This window comes from Lissotriton vulgaris, chromosome 9, assembly GCF_964263255.1.
Source record: "Lissotriton vulgaris chromosome 9, aLisVul1.2, whole genome shotgun sequence".
In the NCBI taxonomy this organism is placed as follows: domain Eukaryota; kingdom Metazoa; phylum Chordata; class Amphibia; order Caudata; family Salamandridae; genus Lissotriton; species Lissotriton vulgaris.
In genome coordinates, this window is record NC_141697.1 from 538,024,602 (window position 1) to 538,039,257 (window position 14,656).

Here is a 14,656-nt window from a genome sequence, read left to right on the forward strand (position 1 = left end):
TACAGAGGCTCCCATTCCGACGACAGGGAATGATACAAAGCATGGGTATCTATGAAAGTTCCAATACTGGGGTGAATTATTATTTGTGTCAGGTGCACATTTAGAATTTCCTGTGGTGGTTGCTTATAATGGTTTCACGTGCAATCAGTTATTACAGATGTTAGCAATTATTCATGTGCCTGCAAACAAGAATTTTCTCGAAACCGTGAGCCACTGTAAACACATGCTCTTCCAGAATATGGAACCACAGAAGTATAATTAACTGCGTGCCCCTCCAGTACAATAAAACCAATGAGAGATAGTCCAGTTAAACCCCAGTTGGGCGCTTGGCGTTATTCCTTCAAGCAGAAACTCTCCACTATCTCCCTGGAGCCTGAAGCCCTCCCTCTGACCTTGTCCAGCATCCTGCCTAGCCGGCGATATCTGCGCATTTGCAGACATCTCCGAGCAGCTAATCAGAGGTCCCTCGATCCTGGCATCTCACAGAAAGACCTACCGTTGAGGAACAGCGGCAATCCCTTGTGCTCTGGAAGTCGCCTGGAATATTGGTTGAACATCCAGGTCCGTTCTGCAGGTGTCATCACTTGGAACTCTGAAATTAAATAAAAGAAAAGCAAAGGGAAAAAGAACAACATTAGTGCACTGTTCCTGTTTTCTCAGAGACTCTGTTAATTTCAAGCTTGCAATACTCAGCAACTAGTGCATTTATTCCTGAACTGAGCAACAACAATATTGAGAGCACTAGAGACATTCCCATGAGCAAAAAAAAGAGGATAGTGCAGTAAAGCTGAAAGACAAAGCAAAATACTTCTGAAGCATATGGCGTAAAATGCTCAATGAGGAGACTTAGAACCATGACTTAGGACTCTATATAAGAGTTGTGTGTCTCCTTACAACAAGAGATCATAATATGTGTTTACTGTTTTAATTACTTTGTAAGTGTGTTTCATTACTTGGAGTGTTTACAAGAAATTGATTATGTTGATTGGTACAATGACTAATGTGATTTATGTTACTTTTTCCTAGTTGTTCATTAAAGCACAATAGAATGCGCATTCCCAAAAAGGGTTGTTGGGTGTCCCGTGTATAACTGTGAGTCAGACAAACATCCAGTGATTTAGTCATTTCCTTTTTTTTTGTTTTATCCAGACTCCGTTCACTCCTGGGACATTGTCTGTTTGACGTAATACATTCTTTGATTGAGTGCTGTGTTGGGAGTCAGATGGGTCCAGCATCGTCTATGCAGACAAGTTTTCCTAGTCAGCTGTCAGACAGAAATCTAAGCCACTTAAAGCTTTTTTGCCCAGACGATATGGACCCAGGGAATTTGACAAATGCTCAGGATCTAGCTCAGACATTACCAGAGATTTCCAGTGAGGAAATTCCGAATATGGCAATATTAACTAGGGCCCTTGGAGAGCTGTAGAGTGTAGTTCAAGCCTTGCGCCAAGAAATTCAAACCCTCAGGGATACACTGGTGCAATATCCCCCACATTATTTGTTAGCTTCAGGATTCATTTCCAAGGATAAACAATTTGTCACTCAATCCATGGCCTTTTCAATTAAATCAAGGGTAACAGAGCTGTCATGGAATGAGGGAACAGCATGTACTAATGACACTGTATATACATTTACTCCCACTTCGCTGGCTCGCCTAGAGTGCTTTTTTGCAAGTAGCACTAACCTTAATGTATTTTGCAGACAATGTCAACTGCAATTATTGTGTAAACTGGGGCCAATCCCCTCTGATACAGCCTGCATTGCATTTATCATCACCCACCTAGATGGTAATGGTGCAAATTGGGCAATACCTCTCAAGTCAAGTCAAGTCAAAAACCACTTTATTCGATTAGTTAAAATCATAAAAGTATTCTAGACATATATCAGACAATTCAGACATATTAAAATCAATTAATACAGTATTAAACATGACGTAGATTTAAGAGACAGTTTAAAAAAGAATATATACACAAAATTCATTTCAGTTTGCGCTCAACAGTACAGTAGACAGGAATTAATTATCTATGCTCAATTGTAAATCCAATCTTGACCTTAATCTCTTACTTCTAACAGATGCAGCCCGTAAACTAGCAGTGCAATACATAATCACAGGAGAATTCATCATCTGTAAATATAACAGTGCGGGCTTGTACTGCGTGAAACCCATCTCCTTCAGGATTGGTTTTAGATATCGAATACGAGGTTCACAATAAAAAGAGCAAAAGAACAAAAAATGTGCATTATCCTGGGTGGAAAAACCGTCACATTTGCATGGGGACGCCTCCTCAAGCTTACACCAGTCTTTCTCGTCCCACAGGACCGTATAAATTTGATTGAAGCGGAACTTGGTCAGTAACCACCTATGAAAGAAATTAGTGACCACTGCCAGGTAAGGAGCCAGCTCAAAAGATGAGGTTATCATTACATGTGCCCTCACAGAGGGTTTGCATAGCTCATCCGCTTCACGCTCGGCAACACGTAACCTGATAAAGTTAGTCTTCACCCACATTAGATCAGCTTTACACAGGGATTCTGGACTATCGAAGATCTCAGGGCGTCCCAGCTTCGCGGCCAAGGACTCAACATAGGACAACCACTGAATATCCCTCCTGTGGTCTAAATTAAGACAGTCTTTAATGATCCTGTGGTTAAGGCTAAGGTTCGGATTTAGCCAGAGCTTGATCCACATCAGGAGCGGAGCTAGATTTATTGTATCTAGAATATAGCCCAGGCCTAGCTCAAGGTGTAGGGAATGAGTAGCAGTTGACTGAGGTAGTCCCAGCAAAGATCGAAGAAATTTATTTTCCTCTGTCTGGATACATTTAGAATTAGCATATCCCCAGACTGCAGCCCCGTATCTAGCAATCGCGGCAGTCTTGGCTTTGTAGATGGCCAAGATAGCCTCGATTGGTTTTCCCCTAGTCTCTTTGCGAACCCCAGGATTGCAGATGATGAACTTCTCACCGCGTTTGCTTTTGATGTTAACTGCGGTGACCAAGTGCCCCTTTGATCAAAAATAACCCCCAAATAGGTAAAAACTTTAACACTTGTGATAGCCTCGCCGTCACAGAAGAAGGTTTTTTCTTTAAATTTGCTACAACCTGCTGACATAGTGTGGGATTTACTCTTATTAACCACCAAGTCAAGACTAGACATGAAGTTTCCAAATGAATCAAGTAACTTTTGCCGGGCAATTTGGGTCCTGGCTATTAGCACCGCATCATCGGCATAGAGGAGCACCGGAATTGGTGCGCCCCCCATGCTTGGGATATCCTGCGTGGCTGCCATTAAGTCATCCTCCAAAGAATTCACGTATAACGTGAATAACATTGGGGCCAGTATACAGCCCTGACGGACCCCTCTAGTTGATCTGAAGCTTGCCGTACATTTCCCATCTGTTGTCATTCTGATGCAGGCTCTCAGATCTTTATGGAGCTCCGCCAGGAAATGTACCAAGGAGCTATCAAGGCCCAACTTCAAGAGCATTGCCCACAGCCTAGATCTATTGACAAGATCAAAGGCTGTGGACAAGTCCATGAAGCCTAGGAATATCGTTCCCCCTTTTGCCCTTGTATATTTGGAAATTATAAGGTGGAGATTGAGGCATTGATCCTCTGTACTCCTCCCTGACCTGAATCCGTATTGTGCCTCAGACAGAATATTATTCCCTTTGGCCCAAGAAGCTATTCTCGCCAGGACAACCTTCCCTAGAATTTTAACCGAGGAGTCCAGCAGAGATATAGGTCTATAGCATCTAGGGTCTCCTCTCTGCCCTTTTTTAAATATTGGTACTATCGTAGCTAAGGACCAGGTATAAGGGAATCCCACTGCTGCAGAAGCATTAAAAACTTTCGTTAAGATATTGGCCCAAAACAGCGGATTTGCCTTAAACATATCCGCTGGTACTCCATCGGGACCCGGGGCCTTTCGTCCCGCAGTGTCCTCTATTGCTCTGAGCACCTCAATTATATCAAAACTCACAGGCTCCAGGGGGGTATCAGAAGTAGGGACTACAAAGGGTTCCAGCTCCCTGTTGCTATCATAAATTTTTTCGAAATGGCTAAGCCAATCTGCCTCGGATATATTAAGTTCCAGCAGAGAGTTTTGGTCACCTGAGAACAAAGGAGTGTTGATAATTGACCAGAACTTTGCACTGTTTTTTAGGGTGGCTTTGTCCATAAGTTCTGCCCAGGCATCGCTCTTTAGTTTGGTTTTACGCATTTTAATTGCCATAGTAAAATCCTTTCTTAGTTGCGCAACTAGGGCTTTGTCCCTTGGGTGAGTATTGAGTGATTTCTTAAGGCGGTTATGAGCTTTACTGCAGTTGTTATCGAACCAGCCCTTCACCGGTTTCTGTTTACCCCCCTGACCTTTAGCTGTGAGGCTTATAGCCACAAACCGACAAACACCTTCAAAGGAGGATATAACCTCCTCGCTCCCAGCGAGGGGATTAGCACAAACATTCAGATCTTCAGCAGCCAAAGAGGTTAGGTTTAAGAAAAAATCATCAGGAACAACCTTTTCCCATTTAATTCTTCTCCCCTGGTCCTTAACCTTTAGTGGCAATATAGCCTGGGGGGTAACAAATGTTTTTAACAGCAAAGAGCAATTTCTAGCTCCAACCCCACATGATTATGATCACTCATTGGCATAGCGATCGCATTGTATGAAATCACATGTTTAAGGAAACCTAATGAAACAAAGATGAAATCAATTATCGAGTCACTAGCCCTTCCCATATAAGTAGCAACCCGTGTACTGTTATCATAAAACTCTGGTTCGTACAAATCATTTTCCCTTAATAAATTTTCGAGCACCAAACCCTTCTGGGTATGTTCTAGATGAGGGGGGGGAAACACTATCAGGCCCATCTTCATCTGTTAGAGCACAATTAGAACATAAATGTACATTAAAATCGCCCATTAAAATAAATCGACAATAAGTGGTTTGTTTTTCCTTGTAGAGAGTTAAAAAATCTGCTAACCATGCAAGGTACACAGTTTCTGGGTATCCGTTCGGTGCATTGTAACAGTTTACAAGAAGCAGTTTACAGCCATCATCCAACTTTATCTCTAAGACAAGAAAATTGTGAGAGGCACAGTCAATCATAGTAATTTTGCCCTTGATGTTCACCGATACCAACGTCAAAAGGCCTCCTCTATTCCTGCCTGCTGGGGAGGGCAAGGCAGGTACAAAAAAGGAAGTAAAACCATCCAACCAATAATCACACTCCATGTCCCAGGTCTCTTGGATAGCGATAATGTCATAAAGCTTTACAAAGTTCGACCAGTTTGGATCTCCCTTCTTTGACCGTAAGCCAGCAATGTTCCAGGATAGCAGCCTGACCATGTCCCCTTTTACACTACTAATCTCAGTTGAAATATTACCAGCCTCACCGGAAGAAGGTACAGGAGCCGTGGGGATAGATTCCACTATAACTTCATCCACTGTACCCTCTCCGGCACCCCGTCAATCGCAAAGATCGAGTCCTGAAAGAGCATCGAATCTATTGTGAGTTGCAATGGGGGGTCCAAAAATAAAGAGATTATCGCTTCCCTGAATCTGTCTTTGACTTGCCGATCTGGGCCCAACCGGAGTAAAGAGACTTAGCTCTTGTCTAGAGGGAGAGGCTATAGTGAGATGATTGTAGAAATACCCTAACGGGCGCACTTGAATACCATTGCTGTCATTCGTCAATGATGCTGCCCGTAAGAGAACTGTGGCCACGTGTTGTGGGTATTTAAAGTTCACTACCACACAATCCCCTCTACATGTTTTTCTCGAGGGACCGATCCAATTTACCCTCCTGGTCGTGATGATTTCTCCGGCAAATTTTGTGGGAAAACCACATTTTAAACTTAGCCAAGCCACCACGTTGTTTTTAAGGGAATCGTGAGATTCCTCGTGTGGCTCGGATGTAGCCGGGTTATAGGCCGGGACATTTGCCAGCACAACTACATAGGGGGCGCAATCCGGGGGTAGATTGATAAAATTACTACGCCTCCTTTGGATGGCATTTGTGTTTTGTGCGAGACCTGGCTTTGGACCTGACTTTGGATGTATAACAGCTGTGTCTACTGGCAAAGAACAAGAAGCTGAAGGGGCAATGGGACTATTGTCGGCTCTGTTAACCTGTAGAGTTAAGTCGGATGGTTTAGAGACCTTTACAGCATTTTTCCCTACAGCCTCTGAGCTCACTGTACTAGTTGAAGGGAGTGGGGGATTAACCTTATCTAGGTTGGCCAGCTGCAGCTCTAACAGGCCTCCTAGTCTTGTTATCTCAGCATTAGCAGTATCCAGTTTGGCCACTAGGGAGTTAAGGGATTCCTTGAGTTTTAGATCAATTTTGGCTTCTATGGTTTTAATTAACAAGCCAAACTGCTCAGGACTCAGGGTAATACTTGTCTCTTTTTTGCCCTCTAAGTGCGGGGTCACCTTAGGGGAGATGTGGCTATCAGGCAAGTGAGTGTCTCCCCTTCTCCTATGGGTGATCCTGCCCCCCCTTTTGCTTTTCTGCTTTCTACAAGTTCTGACAGGTCTCGTGCTTTTATTCTCTGCAACCACCTCTTCCTCAGAGTCCGAAGATGATTTGTCAAGCGTTACTGTGTCGGGGGCCTGATGGATCAGTGCTACTACTGCACTAGCTACACTGACTCCACCTTGCCCGCAATCAGTGCTATTTTCAATCTCTGGTGGAGCCTCCAACGGAGTTAATCCTACTAAAGAAAGATCATGGTCTGATGAACCACCTTTGCCCAATGAAGCCCTTCTGTCATTGTTGATTTTGTTCACCATTTTTTCTAAGAAGTTGTCAATGGGACCTGCCCCCTTGACCACCTTATCTTTCTTTGTGCCCGACATGGAAATAGTTTATACAATACTTCTTTGAGCCTTTGCGAAGGTGTCACAAGGAACTCTGCGCCCAGTTTTTCAAGGTGTGTACAAGAAAACCCACAGCCTTATCCGTCGCAGTTCCAAGTAAAAGAGAGGTGCACAGTAGAGTACTCACAGGGTCTCGGGCCCAGCCCAGCCTCCTCCTGCCTCTGACGGCCTCAGACGGCCCGCCCTCTGCCCGGGCTCCGCCCGGCGTCGCCCGCGCGCGTCCCGCGACGCGGAGGAAGCGTCCTGCAGAAATACCGGCAAACTGGAAGTCGCCGCTAGGCTCCCTGGGAGCTGTAGTCTCCAGCCGCGGGCCGCGAGATGGATCAATGCGGGGCGGCGAGACTGCAGCGTTAGGGACCCAGGAGTCTTTGTCCGCCAGGTAGTGTGTCTCCTCAGCTCCTCAGCGGGTTGGAATTACTCTCACCCGCTCCACCGAGGAAGCGTCCTGCAGAAATACCGGCAAATCGGAAGTCGCCGCTAGGCTCCCTGGGAGCTGTAGTCTCCAGCTGCGGGCCACGAGATGGAGCAATGCGGCGCGGCGAGACTGCAGCGTTAGAGACCCAGGAGTCTTTGTCCGCCAGGTAGTGTGTCTCCTCAGCTCCTCAGCGCGTTGGAATTACTCTCCTCTCATTGAGAATACCAATTCACTGTTGCACAAATATGCTCTGTTTTAAGAACCTATGCAAGGATTATTTACAAAGCATACCTTTATTAAGGTGATAATGAGCTTTTAAACCTATGACAGGGTAAGAACGTACTTATAATACCACCTTTCGCAAATTACTTACTGAAACTCAATGGCCCAAAGAAAAAAGCATATCCCAGTTTTTTAGGGTCTGAAAGATTAATTGAAAGATTATTTGGCTCACATATTTGACCCTCCCCACCGATTGGGTGCAATTTATTGATCCAGTTGTTAGACTTGATTATCGACTTGCTGAGCATGAGAGCAACAGGTCTAGAAATGAGCCAAGGCTGTTTTTGTTTTGATCTGAGTGAAAGCAGACTGATGTTAAGGTTAGGGATTCAGTAGAACCCATGCTCATTGGAAGAACAAGGGGTCATTATCTAGTGATGGAAAGGAACGATGCAGAAAATATATCTGTGCCTAAAATGTGGTAAAGCAGGACACTTTGCCTGCAATTGTATCGCCAAACCACAAAAGGCTCAGAAAAAGATGAAAGTCATCACAGAGGGCAATCAGGAAAACATGCAAGCTCAACTAGTACTGAGGTGAACTTGTCGAGTAGGTCTAATACATAGAATCATAACATAGGTAAAATGAATAAAGTTACTTACCTGTAACTTTGGTTCTCCAGTATTGGTAACTTTTATAGATTCCCATAGCTTGTATCATTCCCTGTCGTCGGAATGGGAGCCTCGGTAAAAAAAAAATATATATATTTCTTTATTTGTCCTATTTAAATCTTGTTTTTTGCTTCTGTCACCTCATACTAGTTTCTTTGCCCTATACGTTAGTTTTGTTGTCAGCTTTTTGTAAGAAATTGTGTTATGATGTATTACAGGAAGAATGGAAACCAATAGGGATTTATCCCGGAAGAATATGACATCCAGTACAGCGGAATCACTAACAGTTTCTTTATTTTGTTTACTGTTATGTTGGTACCTCTCCATCCAGCATTTATGCTGCTATATGAAATTTTGCATATTGATCCAGTTCAATTTCTTAATCCCTAATTTTCTGTTTGAACAACTTTTGTTCTGTTATTGTGTAAAATGAATTTTTTTGCCGATCGAATTACAGTTTTGCTATAATCTATCTTCTATGTCTATGATGAGGTGATTGTTGTGACTAATGCATTTAGTGGACGTGGTGTTTTTCACAAGCATTTATAAAAAGAAAAAAATAGTAACAACTTTACATGTGACCAAGGGCCCACGGGTCCGAAGCGCGTCGTGCTGTTGTTGGCTCACCTGCACATTAAAATCTAGAGAAGCCAGATCCTGTGGTCCGTCTCTCCTTTGCTTCGCCGATCTGGACGATTGGAGGTGGCGCGTGGAGTTCTTTTGCATATATATATCAGCCTACTTAAGGATATAACAAGCTTCAACAAACAACACAGAGACAATGAACTTTCAAAATGAACATTTAACACAATACTCACCCTAAGAACTACACGGACCATCATGCCATCGGGCAACCGTGTGCCACGCCCATGGTGGCGATGTTCTCAATAAAACAATCAGTGAGACAAAACTGGTGAGGCATTCATTATTTCTGTGCAGTCCCCAAGAGGAAGAGGCGTTCTGCTTCGAAACGCGTCGGGGAATCAAGCAAGGAACCAAAAACGAAATGGATGCAAAAAACTGCAAGCAGCCTCGAGGCTTCTAAACCGGATGGTAAAGAGCTGCATCGTGTGACCTTTGTAAAGCTCAAGGCATTTGAGCGGAAGATTAAGTACACGGCAGTCCCGGCCGTGGCAAAGGAGCACCATTTCCGATAACTATATGGAAAGGCTAGGAAGGAAACCCTTTCTTTCCGTGAAAGCGTGTAGCTCTAGGCAAAACGAAGCCTGCAGTTTTTGAAATCCAGCCTACTTAAGGATATAACAAGCTTCAACAAACAACACAGAGACAATGAACTTTCAAAATGAACATTTAACACAATACTCACCCTAAGAACTACACAGACCATCATGCCATCGGGCAACCGTGTGCCACGCCCATGGAGGCGATGTTCTCAATAAAACAATCAGTGAGACAAAACTGGTGAGGCATTCATTATTTCTGTGCAGCCCCCAAGAGGAAGAGGCGTTCTGCCTCGAAACGTGTCGGGGAATCAAGCAAGGAACCAAAAACGAAATGGATGCAAAAAACTGCAAGCAGCCTCGAGGCTTCTAACCCGGATGGTAAATGTGAGAAGTTGGCCTGATATATAATGTTCACTATTCTAGTGAGCACTTTGTATCAGTCCAAACAACCCTTATGGTGATTGGTTGTAAGTCAACCTTATAGACCAGCTATCCTAGTAGCGTGGATACGAGCAGTCTTCGGGCTAAACTCTAGAGGGCGTGTTAAGCCAGCTGTTATACCATCACATATACCCCTTGAACACCAAGTGAAAGGACATCACACAAGTGTTATGAAAATAAACAGTGTATTTATTTAGATCACAACAGCCCTGTACTCTTTATGAGGACAGGGTACTAAGCACACAACAAAACTCTTACGAAAATACTTTAAGTTGCACAATTTACACAAATGCCCGAGGGGCACGAAAAACCATATACTATGTAAGGGGAATGCGAAATTACTAGCAGGTAAGTACTGTACTAATAGGCTTTGGAATCGCTAGGACTACGTGACTGAACCTTCAGATTGCTAGTAGGAGGCCTAGGGGACTCGGGTGCAGAGTGTGCACTCTCACGCGGGATGCGGGACAAAGTCTATGGGAGCTAGTAAAGGCAAAGTTAGTGTTCTCGGGCGAACCCGATAAGGTAGGTCGAAAACGACAGTGGATCTGGACCCTTGGATAGTAAGGCTATGCTGGGGCACCGAAATGCCGAAGTTACCTAGCCCAGGGGCTGCAGCTGCATAGGTCTGTAAAGACGTCGGGAATCCTCGTTGACCAACCAGGAGCCTGAAGAAAGAAGTTGCTGGCAGGCGACCAGTGAAGATTGTTCGAGTGATCCAAGCCTGGATCGAAGATGGATGACACCTGAAAGCAGAGGGGACCAAGTTCTTGACCACTAGCCAGTGATCAGATGGCACCAGGAGGGCACCGGATATTAGTCACCTCGACCAGGTGAGTGGGCGACGTTGGGCTCTGCAGTCTCACGGACCAGGAGGCGTTGTCGGCGACCAGGATGGAGGTGCGAGCTGTCCCACGATGGTTGATGCTGTCGACGTCGCTGGACCCAGGATTGGGGCAACAAGTCTTGGCAAATTCAAGCCCACGCGGTGGACCTAAAATGGCGTCTGGAGTGGACCAGGAGGGTCCGGGGTGCTCCTCTTTTGGAAGGGAGCAAGGGCCAGTCTGGAACAACCAGACCAGCAGAGTTGTCGTCGTTGATCGTCGTCGAGAAGGCCACAAGCCAGCAGGCTAGTAGCCAGACAACGCGGTGAGCAGCAAAAAGCAGAAGGGCCCCACGCAGATCGTGGAGATGCTGGGGGGCTGGACTTCGGTGCTGGAGCTGCTCAGGGTCGGGACTTCTCGGACCCCAAAGCACTCACCGGAGGATCCCTCGGCGGTCATGCTGGATAGAAGTCGTGCAGTTCTGATGATTGCCGGTCCCTCGAGGTCTCGTCGTACCTACGGTTCTCAGCTTAACTGTAGAGGTAGGTAGAGGTCAGAGGTGCCAGGGAAGCCGGGTCTCGGCGTGCTGGTCGGTCGGATTCCTGAGGAAGGACGTGCAGCAAACCGCAGAGTTCTTAGATTGGGCCTGCGGATGCAGGGTGACTACTCCTTAGCCACAAGGGAGAAATCTTGAGAAGAAGTCGAGAGTTCCTTTCGTAGAAAGTAGTTTCTTGATTCAAAGATGATCTAATTTGGAAGGGTCCCCGCTCCTGCCTTTATCCTAAAGAAAGGGGTGGGTACGCGACTAGGTCCTGCCCTAGGGGTGGGACCAGGAAGGGGGGTGGTTACACCCCTCTCCCATGCCGGACTTTCCCCAGGCCAGGGGCTGGTGTGCCCCTGGAACTGGTTCTAGCCGGCAGATGCGTAGTGAGCACCGGGGTGCCACTTGCAGTCACCTTCCTGTAAAGCCCTGCCTACCCAGGATACACAAAACCCTGTCTGGGATGGTGCTAGCACCGCCCCTGACAGGAAACCCTTTGTCCAAGCTCTCCTCGCTGGAAGGACTCCCAGCAGCAGGAGGTCAGACTCGTGTCTGTGGTGGCAGCATCCATTTTGTGGAGCTGAGCCTTGAGTTAACTTTAACCGGGGTTCCCAGTTACACACATGTCGTGTCCCTCTAGAAGGGTGGAATGCTAACCCCGTCGCCAGAATTGGCGAGGGGTTAGTATTCCAATTCGTATGACACCTTACTCGACATGTTTTGATAAAGCAATACCAAAGATAGCATTTAACCGCGAGGATTATAATGCACTTAAGAGTATATGGTATGCGTTATCATGGAACAGCTATTAGGACTTGGTTCCGCAAGCTGCAACCGGGTTCAGCTCATGCCAGAGCACCATTTCACACGATTCCAAGCACTCTGCCTTCAGGATTGTCAAGGCCTGCCATAGGAGTGACTGATAGGGATCTGTGTGTCCATTTTTAGGGTTAGATATAGGTATACTATATCTAAAGTAAAGGGTGATTACACCACCTTGTCCCCAGCTGTCGTGCAGCCAGTTGTGTCAGATTTAGATGGCCATCCAGGGGTGGCATAATACATGCTTCAGCCCCTGGTAGGCCCTGGGTACACCTATGCCCTGAGTTACAGGGTCTGATAAGGTGGCCCAGTACCAATTGGATAATGCACCTAAGGTACATATGTCAATTTAGTGAGAGAACAGCTAGGCTGTGGGTCTGATTAGCAGGCCCACAGCCAGGGAAAGTCGTAAACCAGTGAAACAAAAGCAAAAAATCTGGGTGATCATAGGATTGCAGACCCTACTCTCCTACATGACCCCCCCAAACTTTGGGACAATAAACTAACTTTGACCAGGTGAGTCTTCTTGCTCTAAGTGGAAATACCTGGAGAGCCCATCTGCATTGCCATGATCAGTGCCAGGTCTATGCTCCACTGTAAAATCCATCCCCTGTAGGGAAATGGACCACCTAAGCAGTTTGGGGTTTTCACCCTTCATCTGATTTAGCCATAAGAGGGGCTTATGGTCGGTCTGAATCTTGAAATGAGTGCCAAACAAGTATGGCCTCAGTTTCTTCAGGGCCCACACCACAGCAAAGGCCTCCCTCTCAATAGCTGACCAATTTTTCTCTCTGGGGGTCAGCCTTCTGCTTATAAAAGCAATGGGCTGGTCTTGACCATCAAAATTTAGTTGAGATAGAACAGCTCCCTCACCCAACTCAGAAGCATCTGTTTGGACAATGAATGGTTTGGAGTAGTCTGGACTCTTGAGGATAGGTGCTGTGAACATGGCCTGCTTTAGGTCATCGAATGCTTTTTGACAGCCTGCTGTCCACTGAACCTTTTTTGGCATTTTCTTACTTGTCAGTTCATTAAGTGGAGTCACAATTGATCCATAATTCCTGACAAACTTTCTGTAGTAACCAGTCAGGCCCAAGAAAGCTCAAACCTGAGTCTGGGTGGTTGGAGGAGCCCAGTCCCTGATTGACTGTATCTTGCTCTCCAGTGGCTGAACTTGGCCTCCACCTACAAGGTGGCCCAAGTATACAACCTGTGTCTGCCCTTTCTGGCACTTGGTGGCCTTGATAGTGAGACCTGCTGCTTGCAGTGCCTCTAACACTTTCCTCAGGTGGACAAGGTGATCCTCCCAGGTGGAGCTAAAGACAGCAATATCATCAAGATATGCTGCACAGAAGTCATCCAGCCCAGTGAGAACATGATTCACCAGCCTTTGGAAGGTGGCAGGTGCATTTTTCAAACCAAAGGGCATTACCACAAATTGATAATGCCTACCAGGGGTAGAAAATGCTGTCTTGGGCTTGGCATCCTCAGCTAACCTGATTTGCCAATACCCAGCTGTCAGGTCAAATGTACTTAAGTAGTTGGCAGAAGCCAATCTATCTATAAGTTCATCTGCCCTTGGTATTGGGAGGGCATCAGTCTTAGTGACTGCATTGAGACCTCTGTAGTCTACGCAAAACCTCATCTCTTTCTTACCACCCTGGGTGTGAGGCTTTGGCACTAGAACTACTGGACTAGCCCAAGGGCTATCTGAGGGTTCAATGACTCCCAACTCCAACATTTTCTGCACTTCTGTTTTGATGCAGTCTCTAACATGATGAGGCTGCCTGTAGATTTTACTCTTAACTGGCAAGCTGTCACCAGTGTCAACCTCATGGGTACACCAATTGGTTTGACTGGGTGTTAGAGAGAACATATGCCTGAAGGATTGAAGAACTTGTTTGCAATCCTTCTGTTGATGTTCAGAGAGGCTGCCACAAAAGACAACACCATCTACTGACCCATCATCAGGATTCTGAGTGAGCAGGTCTGGGAGAGGGTCACTCTCTTCCTCCTGTCTCTCATCTATGGCCATGAGCAAGCTCATGTCCTTCCTGTCGACATATGCTTTGAGCATGTTTACATGGAGCACCCTGTGGGGGCTCCTGGGAGTTCCAAGGTCCACCAGGTAGGTGACCTCTCCCTTTTAATCAAGGATTGTGTGGGGCCCAGACCATTTGTCTTTGAGTGCTGCTGGGGTCACTGGCTCCAACACCCACACCTTCTGTCCAGGCCGATACACAGTCAGGACAGCCTTTTGGTCATGCCAAGCTTTTTGGAGTTCTTGGCTGGCCTTAAGGTTTTCAGATGCCTTTTCCATATACTCAGCCATCCTGGAGCGGAGACCAAGTACATAGTCCACTATGCTGGTTGCAGGCTTTTTGAGAGGTCTCTCCCATCCTTCCTTAACCAAACACAGGGGTCCTCTCACAGGATGCCCATACAGAAGTTCAAAAGGGCTGAAGCCAACCCCCTTCTGTGGGACCTCTCTGTAAGCAAACAAAAGGCAGGGAATCAGGACATCCCATCTACGCCTGAGCTTTTCAGGTAGTCCATGAATCATCCCTTTTAGGGTCCTGTTGAACCTTTCAACAAGCCCATTGCATTGTGGATGATAGGGTGTAGTGAACTTGTAGTTGACACCACATTCCTTC

The 14,656-nt window shown here is 46.0% G+C and overlaps 1 protein-coding gene across 1 annotated transcript in view; it reads right to left on the bottom strand.

The window, feature by feature from the left end:
- Positions 1-14,656, bottom strand: part of LOC147690382 (uncharacterized) — a 2,590,730-nt gene that overhangs the window by 1,634,555 nt on the left and 941,519 nt on the right. The window contains exon 28 of the mRNA XM_086936677.1: positions 497-592. Within this exon, the coding sequence (XP_086792803.1) occupies positions 497-592 (96 nt within the window). The remainder of the gene's footprint in view (positions 1-496; positions 593-14,656) is intronic.